The sequence below is a fragment of the Lepisosteus platostomus genome, chromosome 23, assembly GCF_059453375.1.
Source record: "Lepisosteus platostomus isolate fLepPlt1 chromosome 23, fLepPlt1.hap1, whole genome shotgun sequence".
Classification (NCBI taxonomy): domain Eukaryota; kingdom Metazoa; phylum Chordata; class Actinopteri; order Semionotiformes; family Lepisosteidae; genus Lepisosteus; species Lepisosteus platostomus.
The window spans coordinates 6987924-7010734 of record NC_142633.1 but is presented as its reverse complement, the minus strand read 5'-3'; the positions used below and the strand labels follow the sequence as shown (position 1 = coordinate 7010734).

The 22811-nt window shown below is 39.7% G+C and overlaps 1 protein-coding gene across 14 annotated transcripts in view; it reads left to right on the top strand.

The window, feature by feature from the left end:
• hspg2 (heparan sulfate proteoglycan 2) overlaps positions 1-22811 on the top strand; it is a 226727-nt gene that overhangs the window by 158182 nt on the left and 45734 nt on the right. For 12 of the 14 annotated variants that reach the window (XM_088617229.1, XM_088617225.1, XM_088617224.1 and 9 more), the window contains 7 exons: positions 10755-10814; positions 16182-16304; positions 17416-17568; positions 18220-18342; positions 18961-19113; positions 19796-19938; positions 20856-20933. In XM_088617229.1, coding sequence (XP_088473355.1) covers positions 10755-10814; positions 16182-16304; positions 17416-17568; positions 18220-18342; positions 18961-19113; positions 19796-19938; positions 20856-20933 — 833 coding nt within the window. The remainder of the gene's footprint in view (positions 1-10754; positions 10815-16181; positions 16305-17415; positions 17569-18219; positions 18343-18960; positions 19114-19795; positions 19939-20855; positions 20934-22811) is intronic. The other 2 variants (XM_088617230.1, XM_088617231.1) reach the window with 2 other exon arrangements.

Here is a 22811-nt window from a genome sequence, read left to right as displayed (position 1 = left end):
ATGGCATTCTGGTCCCCCCTGCTTCCCTCTGTTGGCCAACCATAACACCTCTGCTTTAGGCATGAGCACTGCAGACTCCCTTTGTGGGCTCAAAAAAACAAAAAAAAAGCCTCCTTTTAACCACATCCTTCTGCTTTTGTTTTATTTTTCTCTCTTTCTCTAATTGCTTGGCCACCTGACATTGGTTATGTAAAACTTTTACTTTTGCATCTCCTCAAAAGTTCCTTTTACTGCGTGACACCAAACTCAGAATTCAGTCAGAATTTCAGGTTCTGCTTCAGAGAACGATCACCAAGTGGTCGTACACGTGTAGCATAACAGCACAGTAGCACTTGGAACTAGGGCATTTTGGTAAGAATAAGCACATTGAAGCTTGTCCACTGATCACCATATGACATCATAATATCAGTGTATTAAATAGAGCCATGCATCTGCTTAAAATGATGCTCAGTTACATTTGTAGGGAATCTCCACATTTAAAAATAATAACTTTTATTTTATTAAAGATTGCTCCCTTACCTGAAAATTGAAAAGATGCTGTGGCCTTAGAAACAGCCAGCGGGTCTTGTCTGAAATTATTTTTGTCACATACAAGATTTGGCAGTTTTAGTGCTGTTCAGTCTATTCCAATTTGACCAAGAAATTAACACTTCTCACAACATAATTTCTAATAAAGTTGGGTTAAGCAAAAAGTAACTATTAGCATTTTCAGTTTTATGTAGTCATGTTAGGAAGAAAATACAGTACATATACAGCATTTCTAGGGTGAAGACGTCTTACAAAATGTTTTTTTTTTACATTAGAGTAGTGGCAGCCATTACCACAGTGACTTACAGTTCAGCAGTTAGTTTTAAAACATGAATACAGTAATAATAAATTGACCATGAAACAATGAAAGACTTTCTATTACAGAATTTCAAGTGCCACTAAGGTTTTTTCATTATTTTAGGATTTATTTTATCATTCAGTTCTGTCATGCTCTCTGAGATAATAGGAGGGTATTTCACAAACTGCATAAAATTGCTGTTTGTTAAAAATAAGTTTGAAAAATACATTGTAAAAGGCATCATACTGTACATTCAATAATTTATTATAGTCAACAGAGGAGCTTCAAAGTTATCCTGTGGTCGAAAAACAAATAGGTTGACTTGCAACTGCATATTTCACAGGTTGTTCCTTGTGTAACTTGTGTGCATTTTACAAGAACAAATTATGGAATGATCTATGTTTGTTTATACTCTAATACTAAAAATAGGCCTATTATTGCCACATATTTAAATAAGAACATAAGAATGTTTTCAATATAGATGAAAGGATGCCATTTGGACCATTTTGCTCATGTGGTAATCAGGCTGTGGATTCCCCTCAGGTTGAGTCTTGAAAGGAGCCAGGGGAGAAGCTTGTTCCATTCTCCCACAACCCTTTGTGTAAAATGGAGACTGGGATTGCAAGTGAAACTGTACAGGATTTAGGGATTGAGAACCCATTAAAAACATAACCTTCCCCAATCAGAAAGGGACTTATTACTTGGAAGGGTTGTGGCTCTAGCTAATCCAAGAAGAGGTTTAGGTCTTAAGGCAGACCTGCACCCTGGATGGAGATCCAGTTAAGCAGGGAAATTGACCTAACCAGCATGTCTCTGAGGATTGGGTGGAAAGTGGAGCACATGAAGAAAACCCACATTAACATGGGTGAGAACATGCGAATTCCACACAGGAGGCTAGCTCCACACCAGTCCAGAATCACATCCACAACGTAAGAGCTGTTGTCTGTGTGACGTTTGTTCATGTAGATTTATTCCAGCTCCTGTTTCTTCCCACAGTCCAAAATTATCCTGGTAGGTTAATTAGTTCTGGGAAAAATCTGGCCCTAGTATGAGTGTGTGTGTTTGTCCATCCAGAGTGTGTCCAGCTGTGCACTGGTTACTTGCTGGGATAGATTTTGGTGTTCCCCGTGATGTTGTCCTGAGATAAGCAGTTAGAAAATGCATGGATGGAGAGATATTAAGAATGATTTTAAGAACATATATCAAGATCTTACAAATTCTGCTAAATACAGTATGCTTCATACTCCATCGAATTTAGCTGCAGCTGTTTTAGTAACGCACTTTTCAATAGTTAATATATTGATAAGTTTGTCCTCATTGTGTCTTCTGTCTGGTGTTGGGGATGCTCGGTGTATTTTGTGACTATCCGCAAACTACAATTTTTAGAAAAACACGAGAATTCTCATGAACAATTCTGGCTCAATTCTGTTTAAGTTGGGACAATAAAAATATAACTTTTACAGTGCCAAGAAGAAGTTTGTGAACCCCATAGATCAGTTTAAATAGAATTTTCATTGTTTTACCATGATAGCCTTCTTGAACCAAACCCGTCATTATATAAACATGCAATGCCATTGTCTCTTGATACAAAATTATGTATGAATTAAACAATGAAAACTAAAGTTAAAGGGGAAATGAAAAGGTAAATGAACCCCTAGTTTCATTAGCTCAATTGAGATAATAATTAGAATTGGGTGTTTCAGTAATTACCGTAGGTCGATCTTGGAGGCTGAGTTTGGAAGGCTCCACCCCATATAAAGATCAGCAAAAAAATGTGAATTTGGTCTTCACCATCCAGGTGTGTGAAAATAAGTCAAGCCACAATCTAAGGTAATCTCTGAGGATCTGAGATAAAGATCTATTTTAATAATAATCATAATATCCATTAGTCTGGAAATCATTACAAAACCATTTCAAAGTATTTCGGGCCAATCCACCCGTCCAGTGTCTTCACGATAACAGTCACTCGATCCAGGAGCAAAATCTCTCTGAGAACAAACCAGAAAATCATCGGGGAAGTTGCAAAGGAGCCCAGAATAACATCCAAAGAACTTCATGCCTCCCTCACCTTGACGAAGGTTCATGACATGACTATCAGAAAATGACTGAACAAGAATGGTGTTTCGTGGAAGTATAGCAAGCAGAAAACCACTGCACCCCAAAAAGATAGGCTGGTGCCCATCTGAAGTTCTCCAGCAAGCACACAGATGATCCACAGGGCTTCTGCAACAATGTTCTCTGGACAGACAAATAAAAGGTAGAACTCTTTGGCCACAATGAACGAACAACCAAACGCTGCTTTCGAACAGAAGAACCTCATCCCACACTCAAGCAAGGGGGTGAGAGCATCATGGTTTGGGGCTGCTTTGCCACCCTGGGACCTGTACAGCTTGAGGAAGGCTCCTGGAAAGTATCATCTGCTGTTGTAGTTGCGTCAGTATGTAGGTAAGGTAATGAAGGCAGTAGAGTGGATCTAGCCAACCAGGAAGGACTGAGTCAAGGGTTTTCCACTGCTCTTTCCTGAAAAGGTCTAGTATGAGAGAGGTGGCTGGTCATGTTCATCCGCCCCGGTCCGCAGATGAGGTCAAGGGACACAAGCAGAGAAGTGAGTTATCCTGATGGGCGAGGGTATCATTGATGTTATTGAAGTTTATTGAGGTTGTTCTCAATGTTATTGAAAGACCAAGTCGTATGTGTATGAATGAGATATCGTTTGAGATATGTGATGACAAAGAGAGCAATGAGTCTTGACTACCGGACTCCGAGCCTGAGAGTGTGCGAGCCCAGGATTCAGAAGTTAAGAGTATACAAATTTGGTCGGAGTGAATGTCGGAAAACATTAGTTAGGCCTTGTGTCCCAGTTAATCTAATAAGGGGGTGTTTGACAGCACCATTCTCTGAGAGAAAAGGGGGAAAGACAGAAAAACAGTGTGGCGAAAAGCTCCCCAGCAGGCTGTGATAGACAGGTCCGTCACTATGGCCACGTCTGCATTCTGTTCTGTTTGTGATGGCCGCACCATGTGACTTCACACTCGTTTTGTGTTTTTTATTTAATAGAGTTAACATTATATATTATTAGGACTTAGATCAAGATCTAATAGCATTTTAGGTGAAAATCCTAAGGGGTTCACAAACATGTTTTCAGCACTGTACGCCTTTGAACAAAAGTCAGCTGAGCAAAAGAGCCGGTCAAAATGACACGCGGACTGTATACTCAGTGTATTGGAGTAAACAGAGTAAGGATGTCAACTTGTGTCCAAACGGCCAGGTTGTAGCACATGGAGAAAGCACGGGCCTGTGCTTAGATTAGTGCTACCAAACAAAACACTTGAAGATTTCCACAAAATGCAGTTTGTTTCTTGAGTCTTAGTTTTTCTGTATTTCTAGTCGCCTCTCTTGATGTGTGTGTTAACATGTGGTGGCCTAGAGGCAGTTGTAGGTCATTCTTTACTTGTTTCTCCACTTGCTGCTTCTTTTCTATCTGGGTGTGGGTATTTGGAGTCTTTTTTCACATCCCTTAGAAGTATTTCCCCGCCTTTTCCAAAAGGCCCAGAACTTTCCATGGCACACTGGTACAGTGTACGGGGGGTGTCGTGGCTGATGAGGTGTTCTATTTAAGGTGCTCAGAACCTTCCATATAATTGTTAATTAGCTCATTTTGCTTTGGTAGGGATTCACTGCCTGTAACAACTTTACTCCCGGTGGTTCTGACAAGACCTGATGAATTTGTGATGCTGCTGCCTTCAGCTTGCTTTGTTGTTCAAACCCAAAGCCACAGATTAAACTGTATAAATGAAACAGTGGTGCTATTGATGACGCAACTGCTAGAATCATCATAAACTATGTTTATGCCTTTTTCTGAAACTCTTCACATAGGGACAGGTCATTAAAAACACACAGATGGGTTATCAAAAGTACAGATTTGCTTATATATCACTGCTTGTCGCCCCCATCCTTTTAAAAAGGGCCTGTAATTTTTCCTTTCATTACTCAAATACTGTTGAAGTGTCCGACTTCCCCACTTACTAGCCAAACCACTAAAAGACCTCATCAAACTGGTCCACAAAAAGTATTAAAAATTAACTGGGCCCCTGCAGACAGAAGGATGTGATTTCAGTTTTTGAAATATTTGGTGGGTGTGAGTGACATCAGGCAGACCACAATCTAGTCTCTGTGGTCTTATAAATGTAAAAAAAATAATCAGGATGTGATAAATGCAAAGAGAAAGTACAGGCATGTTCCTCAAACAATTGTATCAAGAATTGGTAATGGATACTACTATAAACAGTATCATCTTCCCCCATTCAACTCAAGCCTTTTCAGAGGGAAATTAAATGTCACAACCTCAAAAATAATTTTGGTTTAAAGTATTTTATAGCTATCCTAAAGGTTTATACCACTGTGTATACTCACTGAATTATAAATCTTACAAACGTAAATGTTCACAACTGTTTCACTTAAATATAGCTGATAGAAACTGATGGAGATGTTATATTTAATCAGTTTACACATTTTATTCCTTCAAAATTACAATTATTTTTGCCTTGCATATCAAACACAGTGAAAACCTATACCAAAAAGAACATTTGGTTCAGCATTCCTTTGTCATTTTATTTAGTATGTACAGTAATTAAGTAATTATCGTGTGTCTCTGTTTGAAAGTCAAACAATGATGCAATTGAAGGTCTCTCAGATATTTTTATTTGATGTGGATTAAAGTATACTAAGCTGTTTTCTTTTTTGTTCATGTTTACTGTACATTGATATGATTTACATAAAAAACAAAAGGATGAAGTAGTTATAATCACAGGGTTTGTATAGCACAAATAGAATATTAACTCAACATTTCATATAAACTGTATGAGCATCAATTTTGGACAATGATAACTTATAGTCAACCTTCTGAAATAAGTAATAATAAGTAATAAGTAAAAATAGATTTATTTGAATTTTCAGTCACAACCTAAAAGACATCCACCAGCATATGTGGAATACTAGTATAAAGCACTATTTGTTGTTCCTCTTGATGTCTATTAATTCATTATACAATGTTGATTTATGTAGTGTTCCTTGAGAAGACCTGACCTCCAAAGTACATTAACAAAGTCAGAATGCCATTCCAAAGGGGGAGATCTTTGGGAGGTTGAAGTCAGCACCTTCTGACTCATTGCAGTATGTAGCAAATTCCATAGCAGGGGGCAACAGACAGACCTGCTGTCCTCAGTGTGAATTTAAGTTCTTGGAGTCTCTTAAAGCTCCAGCTGCTGAAGATACAAGTGAGGGCAGATGGTGACAGTGAATTTGAAAGATAATTCTTTCATCATCTGAGTTAGCATTTTTCATTGTTAGCTTTGAACTCTTAAAACGTATGGGCAGGTGTGACTGGAATTTCTGTCACCAGTTCAATGTCAATATCAAAGTGTTCAATGTGTAGCCACACACACTTACACATATACATGGGGTAATACATTTATTTCCAAATAAAGACGAAGTTTTGTCACTTGCATACATGAACCTTGAAGCAGGGCATGATTTCAGTATTGGCATGGTTGACTTTGTGACTGCACACACAAAGTAATGCTACAGTAAGTCATCCAAGCACAACAAAAACATCAGATAAATGCAAAATAAATGACAGTCATCATTACTTGACATGAAAAGTCATCATTGTTTGACATGTTCTTACCTAAAAACATTAAAAAATCAGTTTAAATATGGAGATTTAACTTTTGTTAATAAATTCCTTTATAGCCTTGCACTTATACTGGTGATTCTCAAAACCAAATGCACATACTGTAGCTACAGTATAATGCTCCATTGATACTACAGTCTCCTCCAGTATGATAGACTCATTTTGTATTTCATGTAAGTTAACTTTCAGATGGTTATTTTATTTTGTAGCCAGTGTTTTTCTTGCAGTGTTTTACAGAGGTGCTTTTGTCGTTTTCACAGTTATCTGGTGAAAACTGAAGATTGTAGATCTTTCTTTTTGCATTTAAACCTGCAAGGGAGCTCAACTCTGGTTCTCAAGGGGCTGCTATCCAGCAGGTTTTTTAGATCTTTTTATTTTATATCTAACGTTCCTTAAGATTGAGGAAAGGCTTCAGCTTATCTAATTAAGCGAGTTCAATTAGGTCATGAAGAGCTCAGGAGAAAGGATAACCAGAAACCTTCTGGCCCCAGGGACTGGAGTTGCGCCTCCCAGCTTTGTTGTGTATTATGTTTGGAATACATTATTATGAATTTTATTTATGTAAACTGTGAATCTTATTTACATACATGTCTACTGTAAACTACTGTACACTGTCTCTGGTTTAAAGGTCTAAGCAAAATTAGGTTTGCACATAGACAATAGTACACCTGCAAGAAATTGGAAACAGGTAGAAAACATTCCTATATGTAAGAAATGTACTGTATTTTCAGGATTAAAGCTATTGTTTTTAAAAAATTATCTTTTGCCATAAAAATACCTTCTGGGGAATCAATCAAGACTGAGTGAAAACTGTGTATTCTTAGATAACATTAAGGCAACAAGAGTTGTATGTCTGCTGTTCAGCAAGGTGATTTTACACAATTAATGTGTTGTGAAAGCTAGGGATATTTTAAATGCCAATGCTTTATACAAACTGAATATGTAAAAAGGACCAGCGCTGACACAATGTTTTATCCAATGATGTGAAATGTTCCAATTTGTATTAGCAAGCACAGTTTCAAGATTAATTGTCTCTTACATCATCTAGATACTACTGCAGTGTATTTTGTTGCACTTTAGTGTTCAGAACTGTGGGAATGGAGAGCCTTCTATGTTGTATTAAAAAAATTGTATTGCTTCAAAAACATAATCCTCCTAGCTTCAGCTTTATTTCATATCAGGCTTTTTAGGAAGACAAAACCAGTGGAGAGCTGTTCCGTTGCAGAGATATACTAGGAATCCCATTTTCCACAAAGAAATAAAATGGTCAAGTAAATACAAAATCTCTCAAAGTAAAGCCTTTACATACGTGTCCTATACTAACCTGCATGCATGTGGCTGCCACTTCAATGTTTCCTCTTTTTATCCCCGATTTTAATTCCCTGCCTTGGAAAAGGCTGTTTTCACTCATGGACAGAAACTCACAGGGCCCTGATGGGTCTTCGGTTCAAAGGTAACAGACAGCACAAGATAGCCTGCATGGGGAAACAAGAGCTGAAAACGTCAGTAATGGATGAACATGAAAATAAACAGTAATAAATAGCTTTTTGCGTTTAGCTGATGTAACTGTTCTCTTTAAATCTGTTTTTTTAGCATGTAAAAATAGGAGTAGAATGTGGTATAAATTGGAACTTCTTTTCTAATTCTTCCAGCAGGCACTGATCTAACATGCTTAGACTTTGCTCAATCCGCAGTGAAACACCTCTTTCTGGGCCCAATTTACCCTGCGGGGTCATCAAGTTTACCAACTGGAAGAATAGATGCGATTGAGCAATCACAGTTGTCACAAATTTAAATGTAAACTAGTAAGCTTCACCAAAAACGCGTTCCTAGTCTCATGTTTCCCTGTGCATGTTGAACTGGGAGTACATCAGGAGCATCTGAACTGACTGACACAGAAAATGTTAAAAAGGTCATGGTCAATGTTCAGTGTAAATGATGGGTGAAATAGATCACTTTATTCTGCCAGGGCAGGGTTTTTACAGCAAAGGATGTTTGTCTGCTAAATGTTTTTACCCACAGCAGAACTGCAAACTAGCAATACACTGATTGACAGTGCTCTGGTCAAAAGAGTAGTGCTTTCTCTGAGAATAATCAGAATACTGTTCAAAAAACATCTCAGCCCAGTGCATACAATACAAAAAAACACCCACCTATTTCTGGGTAAAAATGTCTTTCTACTTTTTTTAATATGTGTCTAAAAGCCCAGACATTAAATGTATGTCTTTGGGAGAAGGTAAGTTGAATTTCTTTCCCATTTTGCAAAAATCTTGACATGTTGTGATTTCTTTATAAGCCTGTTGTGCTAAGTATACTGTAAGATTACGTTTTGTTTAAGAGGGGCTTTAATGAGCCCTTTTTAATGGAAATGTAATGAAAAACCGGTGAATAAAATGGTCAACCAACATAATTTCCTTTCCAGGCTTACATGTGTAAGTAAATACACATGAACAATTAAGGGGGCATACAGGACTTGTTAGAAAAAAATGGGTTTCATGATAAATGAGGATGGTGTATTTAATATTTCATCACTCCACCATGTAATCACACAATTTCGTCTCATCTAGTGTAGACGCCTGGCATCCAAATGTACCGTTAACACAGAAAAGCATTTACCTGCATATCCACTTACTGTATATAATGAGGTGGATGGACAAAAGTTTGAATGTAAGGGCAGCATTAAAGTTTGTAATTTTCAAAGCCGTGACTAATTGAAAATAGGTCATTTGTGGAGTTTTGAAAAGAAAGGTTTTTTTTTTTGCCAGCATCTACTATAAACCAAAGAAATATTTATAGGAATGTCAATCTTTGTAAGACTGATAACTGATGTTAAACCATGCCAGGCTTTGGTTAAAACTAGGGAACGCCTGCCTCTGATTCCCCCTGTATAATGTGCACTCATGTATTAATGAATTAATGTATATTAATTCTTGTTTCCTTTACAATTGTGTATTGAGCTGCCTTGTACACTCAACTTTTATTCCGGCTGGTATTGTAACTGCACAATGTACAGTATATGGATTCAGCATGTTCCCTGCACTCTGTCTGCAGTCATATTGGTTTTCCTCTTCTACCACAAAAGCAGTGCTGTTTCACAGTCTTTACCAGTGTCTTTTTTTTACTGTGTCCTCTCTACTTTTCCTCAGCAATGTCTGGATGTGTACCACTTAGCTAACTGCTTGTATCACAGAATGCAGGCTGGCTTGAGCACAGTAAAGGTTTCCAACAGTGGCCTGGACTTTCATCAGATCTTGGGCTCAAAAAACATTTAACCAGTTGAGCTCCAGGAGAGTGCGCAGTACATACATGTCAGATTGGGTTTTTGAGTGCCTTGCTTTTCACGTTCAGTATAATTTTTTTTGTTTGTTTGTTTGTTTAGTTTTACACAGAAATTGGTTTTAGGGATTGTCAGTCACCTCAGCTCACCACTATAACTTTCATGACATTGTTGGTGGATTAAGGCACCCTGTTATTTGTGCAATGCAAAGCTGAACCTACAGCAAGTTTCAGGCTCAGTCTCAAAGTGCTTCCAGCAAACAGAGGACTGAAGGCAGATCAGTGCTGCACTGAGCTAATCAAAATGTTTGCCCCCTCTGATGATAGCATTTTATAATGATCCAGGGAATTTGTTACATCACCCTTGTATTTTGAAATGTCTTTCTCTGCCCAGGACACAGCCTGTGCTGTAAACCCTCGTTGCCCTGACAACCTTGGCTTTTAAGATTCCAGAAAGTTCTGGCTTAAAAGTTTAGGGAAAACTCCAAATCCTGTCAAAGCTGTCCGTGACTTTAGCAGATACATTAAGTCTTCTTCAAACTTAGTTGCTCCAAATTCCAGAAGATACTATGAAAAGAAAAGTCATACTGTAACTCCCTGCTGCAAAGCCCAATTTGCGTGTGAAGCTTTATCTGAGTTTCCTCTTCAAAAAATGTTTGTTTTTTTTCATTACTGAATCTTTTCCTTGTTCTTTATCAATAGTTCCTTCCATCTCTACACTGTATGTTGCTTGGAAGTACTTGCTTCATTGTGTGTATCATTTGGAAAACCAATAAGACAAAACAAGGGAGGAAAGGGAAGGCCTAATTGGCAAGGCATGCTGGGATGCCATTGTTTCCAATTTGGCCGCCACCCTAACCTAGGAGTTACCATGGATGCCAGGGCTTGATTGGCCAGCTGCCCCGATGACTTTGGTCACTTCTGTCACATTTCATTGAAAGACTTGTCACTCGTTCACAGAGGCCTCAAAGACACAGATGTTTTACACAGCCTATGAAATGTTTGAAGGACATAGACCGCGTAAGTCAGCACGGCTTCATCTTTGAAGATCCTCCCTACTCTCAAGCATGCCCCCATTTCTTTTTATTTCTTTGTGTGGAGTGAACTCTTCAGCATGGGTCCCAGAAGGGTTTAATGCTAATGTACGCCGCACTACACAGAAACCAATGTTGAAGTGCCTTCGGAGACAGTTGCCTGAAAGCAGAAGTCACAGGTACTGTTTCAATTGGGCTTTAAGTATAAAAAGATAAAAACTTAGAAAGATTTACAAGACCTGGTGTCATGACTAGTTTTCTATACTTGAAAATTGCTATATAATTTATGTATGTATATAATTCTGGGTTTATGCACCAAAAGTACAAAAACACAGACTGAAAATTAAAATGATCTAAAAGAATGTTCACAAATAACTACAAACCATGTTACATATGAAAATAGTCTATGGTAAGAATGGGATTTATTTCCCAGAAGCCTGTATTTATCCAGCATTTGTAGAGAGAGATAAAACTGAAAATTACAGGTCTAAATTGTATGTGCACACTGCGTAATAAGATTTCTATAAATGATATGAATAAGTTAGGTAAGGCATCGTAACTTAAGGCCTGGGTAATTTTCTTCTATTACAACCACTATAGCTGACATGATGACCTTGCCAGTTGCCATGTAAATATTGACTAAAATGTACCAAAAATCTTCACCTAGATTGACTGGAAGAGATCAGAGTCCTGTAATAATGATATGACAAGCAATTGTTTGTGTATGAGATGTCCTTTTTGATTCCAGGGTGTACATTAGCATTAAAGTGCCTTTGTCATAGCTCATGGCCTTATCGGTCACATGGTGTAGGAACGCAATGCATGCTCATTTATACAGGACCATTCTTTGAGCTGTGCATGACTGTTACATGGCAAGTCAACCCAACGCTGAGAACTGTTGCAGAGGTTTGTATTTGGAGTCAACTACTACACAAGTACTGGTATTTTGCCACAGGATCTGAGTTCTATCTTAAAGTGAAGACTTTATGGAACAGTTCATGAACAGTCCTCAACTGTAAAGACCATTTACTGGAATCCTGACAGAAGAGTTTGGTTTGAACTGAGACGCCTTCACAGAGGCTTCCAAAATTCAATGGTTTCCTCTTGTTGCTACTGAATTAACAAGATTCAAAAACAGGACATGAGGTGGCCAATATAGTTTATCAGTGCTTTGAGCCATGGAGGGGCTTTTTGAGGAAACTTATCGTTTGCAAATTGAGTAGGTTTGTAATCAGTCCTTTCCAGATTGAGTGTAAATCCTGGAAAGAGAGATCTTTTTGAAATTGGTTTACACTTCCTCCACATATTTCATTCACTAGAATTAAAAACAAAAAGTAATGCTTATGTTTCTCCAAAAATGTGCCTGTTCTTCCGAAAAAAACGAGTGTTCTTCCTGTACAGTCTCTTTGATTCCATCATACTTAGAGCTGTTTCTTTTCAATTTGAAAGCATCTGGCCATGTAAGAGTCCATTGCACAGCTAAAGGAAGCTCCTGTTTACTATTAGCACAGTATTTTGCTTGGTTTCATGAGGGTAAAGCTTTTTATTCCAGCTTTTGGTCTTCTATAGTGCTTCAAACATCATGCTGTGCCACACTCTATTATTTTTCCTTAAGTCAAATCTTATTTCAGCACTCTGGGCTATCATAGTGTGTTCATGATTGGCCTTCTTCCAACTTTCCTTCACATTCCCATGCTATTGGAACTAAACCTTTAAAGATCAGGTGGGAACTAAGCTTGGGTTTATTCCATCTGACAGATCTCATGATTGACTTGAATTCGTCTCTATATAGCATCCTGTGCCAACACATTTCATCCATACTAAGTTCAGTTATTGAACAGAATGGGCTCATTGAAGCTCATTGAAGCTCATTTGGAATCTTTACCAGAAGCAAGAGGAGTCATGACCCCAAAATGGCTGAACCTCCCTTTAGCAATTTTCATGTTCAAATGGAGACAGACACTAGAGCCGCTGTTAAATTCTGTCATTGGATTGTAACACCCCGCTGATTTTTAAAATCAAACTAGCTACCCTGACAGACAGCCATGTTTTTGTGTGTGTGACTTGAAAATGTTCAGATACCATGATCAGAGTTTCAGAAAAATGTTACCAGTATAATTTTTTTTAACGAACTGTCCCTCAGGGTGACTAATGTCCTAGAACTCTATGCTGTCTGAAAGGTGGCTTGTTTCCCACTACCAGAGAATCTGTCACCCTGTGATCACATGGCTTTCAGGATGGGGCTCAAAAGCCTGCCAAGCTGGGACAGAATGTGCTGCCCCTGCTTTCTGCCAAAGCCCTGCTGCTGGGTCTGATCTGTGTTGTCTGCATAGAGGGATTTGTGCCAAGCAGGGGCACAACCTCTGGCTACAGTCGTCCACAGTCAGGCCGTGGCTAGAAATCACTCGGGTCTTAATGTTTGACCAAACCCAAAAAAATATATTGACGAGTAATTTACATTTAATAGATTTTACCCTGACAATCTGTTGCCTGAAACCTTCATCATTATGTTGTAGCACCTTGGCTAGTTTTGTGTGTGTTGCCAAACTCAACACTGACATGAATTTCACAGGTACCATACAGAGCCTGATTGCTGCAAAGTTCATGTGTACCAAGTTACTGTATACTGTATATTTATGAGAAGCATTCACAATGCCGCAAATGATCGTTGGAACCAACAGTATCTGTTGTGTTTGTTTTGCTTTCAGCATACAGTATATGAGGTAGCGGTAAATATTGCAGTAATTTATACAAATTATTCATTTCTAAAGTGGATGTATTTTAAAATTGTTTAATTTATTATAGATAGAAGAGCCTTGTTGAAAGATTTCAGTAATCTTAAATATTTTGCAATTTAAAGTAAAAGATCATTGATACTTGGATATGAAGTGTTCTAGAAGAAAGTTGCTTATGGTTGCAGGATTTGTAGTATCTCACACAGCGTAAATACACTCTACAATATAAAACACTTTGAAGGGATTGAGGCAAATACAGGAAAATAACGTATCTAAAACAGAAGCATCTTTGTTCCATTCTGAATTATTCATCTGTTATTTAAGAAATATGGACTGCAGGAGTACATGGAGAAATTCAATTTGATTCTAATGTGTATTGAAGGCATAGCTGGTAGGATAGTGAGCTTCCTATACATTACAGTAGACAACAGTACCAGGTTATAGTTTCCTAACAGAACAGTGGAATGTGTTCCTGTTTGGAAACCACCAGGCAGACCCTCAATGACACTGGAATGAGCAATGTTTCGCAACAGTCATATTTTCACATCAGCAATAGTAGCAGTTCCCAGCTCTGGTGCTGGAGAAACAGCATCTCTTTGAGCTTGTGCTCCAGTCAAGTTCTTAATCTCAGGCCCATTGATTTCACGTCTCTTTTTGGGGCACATTTGCAAATTAGCTTGCAGCTCATAAAGATCAAATGGGGTTTGTAATTCATATCAACTCTGTACCAATTTCTGAGTTTCTGAGCTGCCCTCATTCAGGTCATTTGCCTGAAAATGCTCAGTGTGGGTGTGTATCACACAGTGTCTCCGCCACCAGTATTGCTCAGCTAATAAGAGCTGTTTAATCAGATATAACAGCAAGCATGTTGAGGAGAGACTGATCTGTGCTGAAATTGTTGCAAACCGTACCCTTGAAGTAGGGTGTAAAAGTAAATAAGAATGCAGATCAATTACGTTATCCATCAGCTAAGGACCAGGTGTGGGAACCACTGATCTAAGGATACAGAGAGCATAAGAGGGATCTGGGAGTCTCACAATCGCAGCCCTGAAGAAGGCTCCACAGCAGAAACGTTGTGTTTCCTTTCTTCTCTTTTCAGCATGGAATTAAACCTTTAACTCGTTCCTTTGTAATCTCTTTAATATGATTAGGACAGGAGAGGAACAGAAGGCTAAGTAGTTTAATCACACTACTGAGAGGCACAAGATGAATTAAAAAAGGACTCTATAAACTGATACAAAAAGTCACTTTAGTGTGCTAAAGACGGAGAAGACTTGGCATTTCATTAATCTTGTGAAAATTGTGAAGTGTTGAGTTTCGCTTCATGCAATTAGCACTCCTGCAGGAATTCTGTCTTTTTTTAGTCCAGCTCCAATGACAGATCTGTTGTTTGAGGTTACTGGTGAATCAGTAAGAAATGTGCAGTAATGATAGTCAATCAAGACCAACATCTTTAACTTCCACAACTTGGTACATACTGTTTGCCTGTATGTTTCCACTTATTGAACGCCTGTGGCTAGTTATTTTTCCCAAAAAGTTGTTTTCACTGCCCCCTTTCATTTAAAAGTGCCCAACTGCATAGTTAAGTTTGTCAGCTGTTGTTTTTTTTTTATTCTGCTTTTGTTACCTGCTTGTCACTAATAGTAATGAAGGTGGTGGATTAAAAACAGCACACAGAATTCTGGCAGGAGTGAGCTAGTGGCCCAGGCCATAGTTCTTTCACCCCGCTTTGATAGTGGTAATACAGAAATAAAAAAAAGCATACAAGAGTAATTATTTGAACTGGAAAAATAATGGGAAAAAAATATTGTCGCATCTTACTGTATATTCTCAGCTCCTCTCAGTGATATTACAATGGTAGGACAACAGTAAGAATCTGACCCGCTTAAATCCCAGATCTGTTATTAGCCGATACTGGCTCATAATAAGGAGCAGAACCACATAGAGTTTTATTTGCATTTTGAAATTTGTCTTTGGAGGGCCTTCAAAAATGGAAAGAGAACACAGGTAAAGTTTCCTCAAATCAAGGTAAGAAACCCCTTTTTTTTTAAGGCGAGGGAACGTCTCCTTTGATGTTATTGGTTTTCACTGCCCTTTTTTCTGACAGAGGAATTATTCTACCCTAAATCTGATGATTCTGTTTTCAAGAAAGGCTGCTTTGTGAAATGACGATACTTTCTTTTTCTTTCTTTTTTTTCCAACGTCATACACCGTTGTGTCTCAAAAAACCTTTCAGAAATCTAAACCCATTTGGCTTACTGAAGACCGGTTTCGGTTTATCAAAGCGATTTTTTGATTGAAAAAAATCTAAATGGAAAGAAAGAGGAAAGAAATTGTAATTCCCATAATTGTATTGGGGGCTCACATTTCTTTTCTCAATACGTCACATCCGTTTTCCACTAAAGAGGACATTTTTAAACCCTCACTCAAATACAAGATGAAGAGCAGTAGCATCTTCACCTAAAACCTAAAACTTGAACCATTTCCCTGCTGACTCTTACCTGTAATAACGTCAGTGTCATTTGAATAAAGCCTTTGTCAGTGACAGTGATCCTGGGGAGGCTCAGAAGTCTCGTTTTCTTCCCTCCCGTCCTGACATGAGCTCTGCCTTGCTGTAGCTAACGAGGAGTCACAGCCCTTCGCCACCATCCAGCCCCCTGTGCTGCGCGTCCAGCGAGGCCAGCGAGCCGAGTTCCGCTGTACCGTCCGAGGAAACCCGACTCCATCCATCGAGTGGGCAGGTGAGGGGGGGGGGGGTGTGACCCCCAGCGAGGGCTCAGAACAACAGTTCCCTGGGTGGCTAGAGCCCCACACTGCAGAGCACGCTGTCATTTTTAAAAGCACCAAGAAGGAAACACAGCATCTGTCAACAACTGCTTCCATATAGAGCACATACCCTAATACTCCAATTCCATTGCAGTCAATTTCATTGAATTACTATATTCTCTTTAGTCTGCACCACTGTGGCATGGAGTTGGTAATGAGCTACAGCCAAGCCCAATTTGTGGTCAGCAATAGCAGCAGAATTAATAAAAAGAATAATTCCTTATACTCATACAGCTCTTATCTGGACACTCCATTCAAAGTGCTTTACAGGTTATGGGGATCCCCTCCACCACCACCAGTGTGTAGACCCACCTGGATGATGCGACGGCAGCCATAGTGCACCAGTGTGCTCCCCACACACCAGCTCTAAGAGGGGAGGAGAGCAGAGTGATGAAGCCAGTTCAGAGATGGGGATTATTAGGAGGCCATGATTGGTAAAGGCCAGGGGGAGATTTGGCCAGGATGCCAGGGTTACACCCCTACTCTTTTCGAGAAACGCCCCAGGGATTTTTAATGACCACAGAGAGTCAGGACCTCGGTTTTATGTCTATCTATTACGTCTATCTATTTACGTCAGCCTATCACAGCAACTGTAAGTGTAGTCCATCAACCTACTACTATGAAATGCTTTCTTAAGCATTATAAGCACACAACAGCATTTCGTAGTAGTAGGTTGATGGACTACACTTACAGTTGCTGTGATAGGGTGGCATCCTGTTCGGGGTGTACCCTGCCAGGTGCCCGTTGCTTGCTGGGACAGGCTCCAGCTCACTCGCAATGCTGAAGTATCTTCAGAAGAACTTTGGGGGAATGTCAGCTCAGGAGTGACTGTGATTGAAAACTTGTTCTCAAAATGCATAGATCCGTTTATTCATCCAAACTTGCACTACAAAAGGTAAAGATCTTTACAAAACCATCATATGTGAACACGGGGAAGGGGAAAAAAGACTCACAGCGCTCTTCCAGAATTTCCTCATAAAACCCCTCGGGTCCTTCACCTTCCTTTGTTTGCTGCATTTCTTTCAGGAGGGCAGGGCAACAGGATCAGCTCTAATGCAGTCATCCGAGAGGGCGTCCTCATCATCCCTGCGGCTGAGCGCTCCGATGAGGCGGAGTACATCTGCAAAGCGCTGAACGTTCACGGAGAGCACGCAGCACGGGCTACGCTTTACGTGAACAGTAGGTCTTTAGGGAACTGGACAGAATAAAGCAGAATTTGTGAAAGATGAGATAGGTTCACTTTATTGGCCATATATTGGCCATTTTCTTGTATTAGGAGTTTGTCTATTCCCATACCCCACCTTGCTCTCCATGAGACACACAGACAGGGAGAGAAGCCTGGGGTCAGAGCGCAGGGTCAGCCATTTATACAGCATCCCTGGAGCAGTTGGGGTTCAGGGCCTTGCTCAGGGGCCCAATGGAGTAGGAGTAGGGCGACTTGATGCTAGGCGGGCCTCTGGGCATCTGTCTTCAAATGCAGAGCCCTGAAATTCCAAAGAACCGGGTTTCAATACAGTGAATCCAGGGACAGATGTACGTGATAATGAACCTAACACAAAAGGGTCAGAGCGCCCTCTAGAGGAGGGATGACGATCTTGACATCTACCCCCTACCAACAATGAACAAAGTGCGGGTCACCGCTTGGATACCCCTGAAGACAGTCAGTGGCATCACCCAGACCCAAACTCACACCATCTGGGTCAAGGCTCTCAATGTGCACTCAGTGCAATTTGCTTTGCCTGTTGGGCCCCTACGCCATCTTGATCATTGTGCTGTTGAGCGGTTCTGTTTTTCCCACGCTGTACTGATCTGAGCTCTACCTTGGTGCAGTTGATGAGGATGCCCGGCCCTTTGCTACCATTCAACCTCCCGTCCTGACCATCCAGCAAGGGCAGCAAGCCGAGTTCCGCTGCAGTGTTAGAGGAAACCCAACTCCAGCCATTGAGTGGTCAGGTAAGAGAGATGCAGTCTCCAGCAGAGGCTGCACTATTCAAATACCCAAAGAGCAAAACTCAGGGTCTCAAAATCTAAAAGAATGAAGAAAACACACATCAGCGACTATTCTCTTCATTCACTGACGAAAGACAGTTATTCCCCATGGTCAAAGATGACTGCCTTCCAAAAACCCAGAGGTGAAGATCTGAACAGTCTTTGACAGGTTGACCAGATGTTAAAAATAAAGTAAAATTTATTTGTTTTCTTTAAGTACTTGGATTTTACAGTCTACATCACTGTATTTGGGTGTTAATATTTTGAGTCTGAACTATAAATGGTAAAAACTAAGAAGATGGATAGTTAGTAAAGTTTATGTGAAGCTCTGCAGAACAGCATTACCAATAAGAGATACTGATCTGATACACAATGTCTGCTGTTTAATGGTAAACGGATGTCACAGCAGTGACATTTCTAACATACTCAAGTAATTGTCTAACACTTGTTTGTTTATGTCACTTAAAACTGGTCTTCAGAAAGCAAAATTGTCATAAAGGAAAGTTGTGAACACAAGCAAGGAAAATGGAGTTCAGGTATTGGTCTTTCCTTCGTCTTAAATCTGTTCTATTTGAAACTCAGGAGGGCGGGGCAACAGGATCACTCCGAAAGCCATAATCCGAGACGGCGTCCTCATCATCCCTGCGGCTGAGCGCTCTGATGAGGCGGAGTACATCTGCAAAGCGCTGAACGTTCACGGAGAGCACACAGCACGGGCCGTGCTTTACGTACACAGTAAGTCCTCCTGCAGCTGGGTGGAAGAAACTAGAGAGATTTTAAAAGATTTTAAAAGGTGTATCTGACCATGCATTAATACCCTTCCTGTCAAGTGGATTAAAATACTGGATTTCTGATGGTAGAAATCCTTGGTCGTTACCTTGAATTTCCTTCATTACTGAACTGAACCAATGGCCTTCCAGCTATTGGATTGCGTTGACCGATGTCAAACTCAATGTCATGAGATCTGAGACCTATGGTTCAGTGTCACTAAACACAAAGCAGTCAAGGCTCCGTGTATTTCTGACCGGTTGATATCTATTAATAGCTACAGTACGTGCCTTGGGCTTTGTTTAAAGTATGAAGGCCACTGAACAGGAACCATACCTTAAGAACATCATAAACAAGATGTTTATGGTGCTTTTCAAATTCAAATATAAGAGTGCTCTCCTGTAGATTTAAAATTCCTACCTTTCACTATATTTTAGTGTCAGATTTGGTGACACCATGTAAAAACCCAATGCCATATCTTCTCGTCTATTGATATCGGGGTGTCCTTTGAGCGTGTGACTTTAATGTAGTAGTCCTTCCCTTTTCTTCCTTCTCTCCTCACAGGGAAGAGTGATATAATAAAACTTTTTTTTTTACCTGTTGGTAATTTACAAGAATCATGTTCTGCTTCCCTTCCTGTGTGTCTTAGGTGCCAGTCTACCTCATATCCAGGTCAGCCCCCCACGAGTTACAATCCAGGAAGGGGAGACTCTGAGACTCTACTGCCGTGCAGGAGGGACTCCTAGCCCAAGCCTGACTTGGAAGAAGCAAGGTGGTGAACTTCCCCCACAGGTACTGCCCCTGTGTGGAAAGTGAGCTGTGGGGACATGTGTACAGGTGGCACTCTAGCTCTTTTGATCCCTTGCTTCAAGCTATGAAGAGCCACCACCAGTCTGAGGCAGGACGTTTTTAATAGCAGGATAATCGAAGGACAGAGGAGGTCAGGAAGAACAGTGGGCAGGCTGGCATTCTGAGTGGTACAGTAGGTATTTGATGAATGTATTGATAGGAGGCTTCGGGTCCTGATGATAACCATCGTTTTCAATAACTGCTGAACCACAGGTACTCAGGGACACAGTGGCCCGGAGGCTATCTTGGGAAGCCCTTTCTTGATAAAGAGAGAATAAATTATACCTTCCTACAAGGTTTGACGCAACAGGTGTGTAGTTATCTTTCCACAGACGGGCAATTGAGAAAACTACTAGATTAAAACAAAAAAACAACATTTTAAGCTTCCAAATTTAAACCTCATCAACTTCAATCTAAAGGATTTAATTCTCTCAGTAGAGCTGATAGTTATTTCTTAATATTTTATTCTCTAAATTTGATTTCTTTTTCCTTTCAGGGTATTTTACTTTGACTATTATGTAGCCTTCCAATTAATCGATAATCATTTAAATGCTTATACTAAAAAAATATAAAACTGTAGCCAATTACACAGTAGAATGGGATAGAAACATAGAAGCAGAATTAGGAGAATTAAATTGTATTTGTCACTTTGAATACATTATCTCCATATTCTGTCACTTACATGCAGTATGGCAGGGCAGCTGAATTCTTTCTGTCTTTAAGATACACAGTATCTTCCAGGACCTCCTATTTGTCAAAGAAACTGGACTGTTATATTTGTATTTTGACTTCCGTCTTAAAATATGTTCCTTTCTTGTTCTTTTCCTGTCTTTTCCTTGTGTCTTTTTTTTTCGGTTCAGGCCATACCCTCTCATGGTTTCCATCAGTTTAAAAGCAACAGTGTTGAAGTTTTACAGAAACGTATTGAGGAGCTCCAGGTCTGTCCCACCTGTCTGTCCTGCCTGCTCTGTGTAATCCTGCTGCTCAGTAAGGCTTGGCTCCATTTGCAGTGAACTAAACTGCATGATCTAGACTTGTCCTCAGGCCTTCCATGTAACCTGCAAAAACGCTAGTAAGAAAAGAGCAGAAGAGAGGTATACAGGGCATTACAAGGGACATTGAAATGGTGTTTTCATATTTGGTGTAGCCCAGCCAAACAGTACCTCAGACAACAGTGACGGATTCATCTGTGGCATAAGACAGCCCCTCTAGGGAATGTGTCACAGGTGGTGAGGGGAGTACAAAACTGAATTGTAACTGCATAGAACAGCGCAGGAATTGATGTTCCTCAGGAAGTGAGGGTTTGTGTAAAACTGGGAGCTTCAGTGATCCCTGTTTTGTTCAATTCCTGCTGTAACTCCTTAGTTTTAATAGACATGTCTTTGCCATGGTGTTGCTATTTGGTTCCCAACAGATGTGAGAGTTTTTGCACTTTGATCTAGTTAATTTCCGAAATGACTCGCCAGGGCACGACATGTGTCGCCTCGCTTATACAGTAGGTTTGAGGGCAGTTTGTTTGGTGTCTGAGCTCTCTCTGCGCTGTGTGTGCAGTCAGGCCTTCAGTTCAGCCGCGCAGAAATGTCATTCTTTAGACCTGTGAAAAGATTTACCGGCTCGTTTAGGACTGGCCACTTAGCAGCAGTTTAGTTCAGTTAAGTCACGGATGACTGAAGGCGTGTGAGCTGAATGGACTGTCTGTGGATCTTTGTCCCTGGCTGCTGAAATACCTTTTGTTTTTGTTGTTCTGTATGTACTGTATATAAAACCTACAGCTACTCAGTTTTTTACTCTACCTTATAATCTTCAATCTGCAAATAAATGGAGAGATTTGGAAAGACATTAGTGAAGCATTGAGAGATGGGAAAAAGGTGGGAGCCCACTTTTGTTTTACAGTGGCTTTCAGATGTCACAAGTCTTTGAATCCCCAAGTAAAGGCAGAGCAAGGTCAGTAGAATCGTGGCCTGCAGAGGGGAAATGGGAATGATCCGATGGAAAGACCTTTGATCCTCGCTACTCTGACATGTCCCTGAAATAGTCAGCTTACCTGTGTGAAATGGCAGGGCACATGCTGCAAGAGAACCTATAAATGATGAGATATGAGATATACCGTATGAGATGCATAGTGAAATAAATTAAGTACATGTCTGACAGTATAGTTCTATCAGCACACAGAGGGCAGAGACTGTTCCAAAAAGCCAAGCAGTTGTAATTGCTGACAGAAGGGCTTTTACCTTGAAGTTTCTGCTGACATTTATCTTCTTTCACCCACAAACAATTTCACATAAATCCTTCAAAAATCTGTACTTTTTGTATTTCAACAAAATGGGACATCTTTGTAAGGTGTGCTTACATTTTCAGAGCATTAAACAGTACATTGTCTTCTGTGCTATACTGCATATAGTGTTTTCTCAGGAACTGGCAGTAATAAAGTTCCTTCCCAGATCAAGGTTTTTCTAATATCTTAAAAATAAATTACAGCAGTTAGGCATAAACCACACAAGGTTTCTATTAATTCCTGAAAAGCATTTCATGACAGTCTTTCTTGTCCAGTTTGTGCTTCTGATATTATTGGATTTGTAATGTTAATGTAGAAATAGATTTTTTTTATATATCTCTAAAATCTATTTTTTTGCTTACTATTATAATTCAATCTAATATAAAATAACTCATAGTAATATACACTGATTCTACAGAAAAACAGCTATTTACGGTGTCTACAATGCCTCATCTTGCATTGCTCATACAGTATGTTTTAAAAACATTAATAAACGTATAAAGCTTCTAAGTGATTATTATATAATGTTTTAAAAAACTGA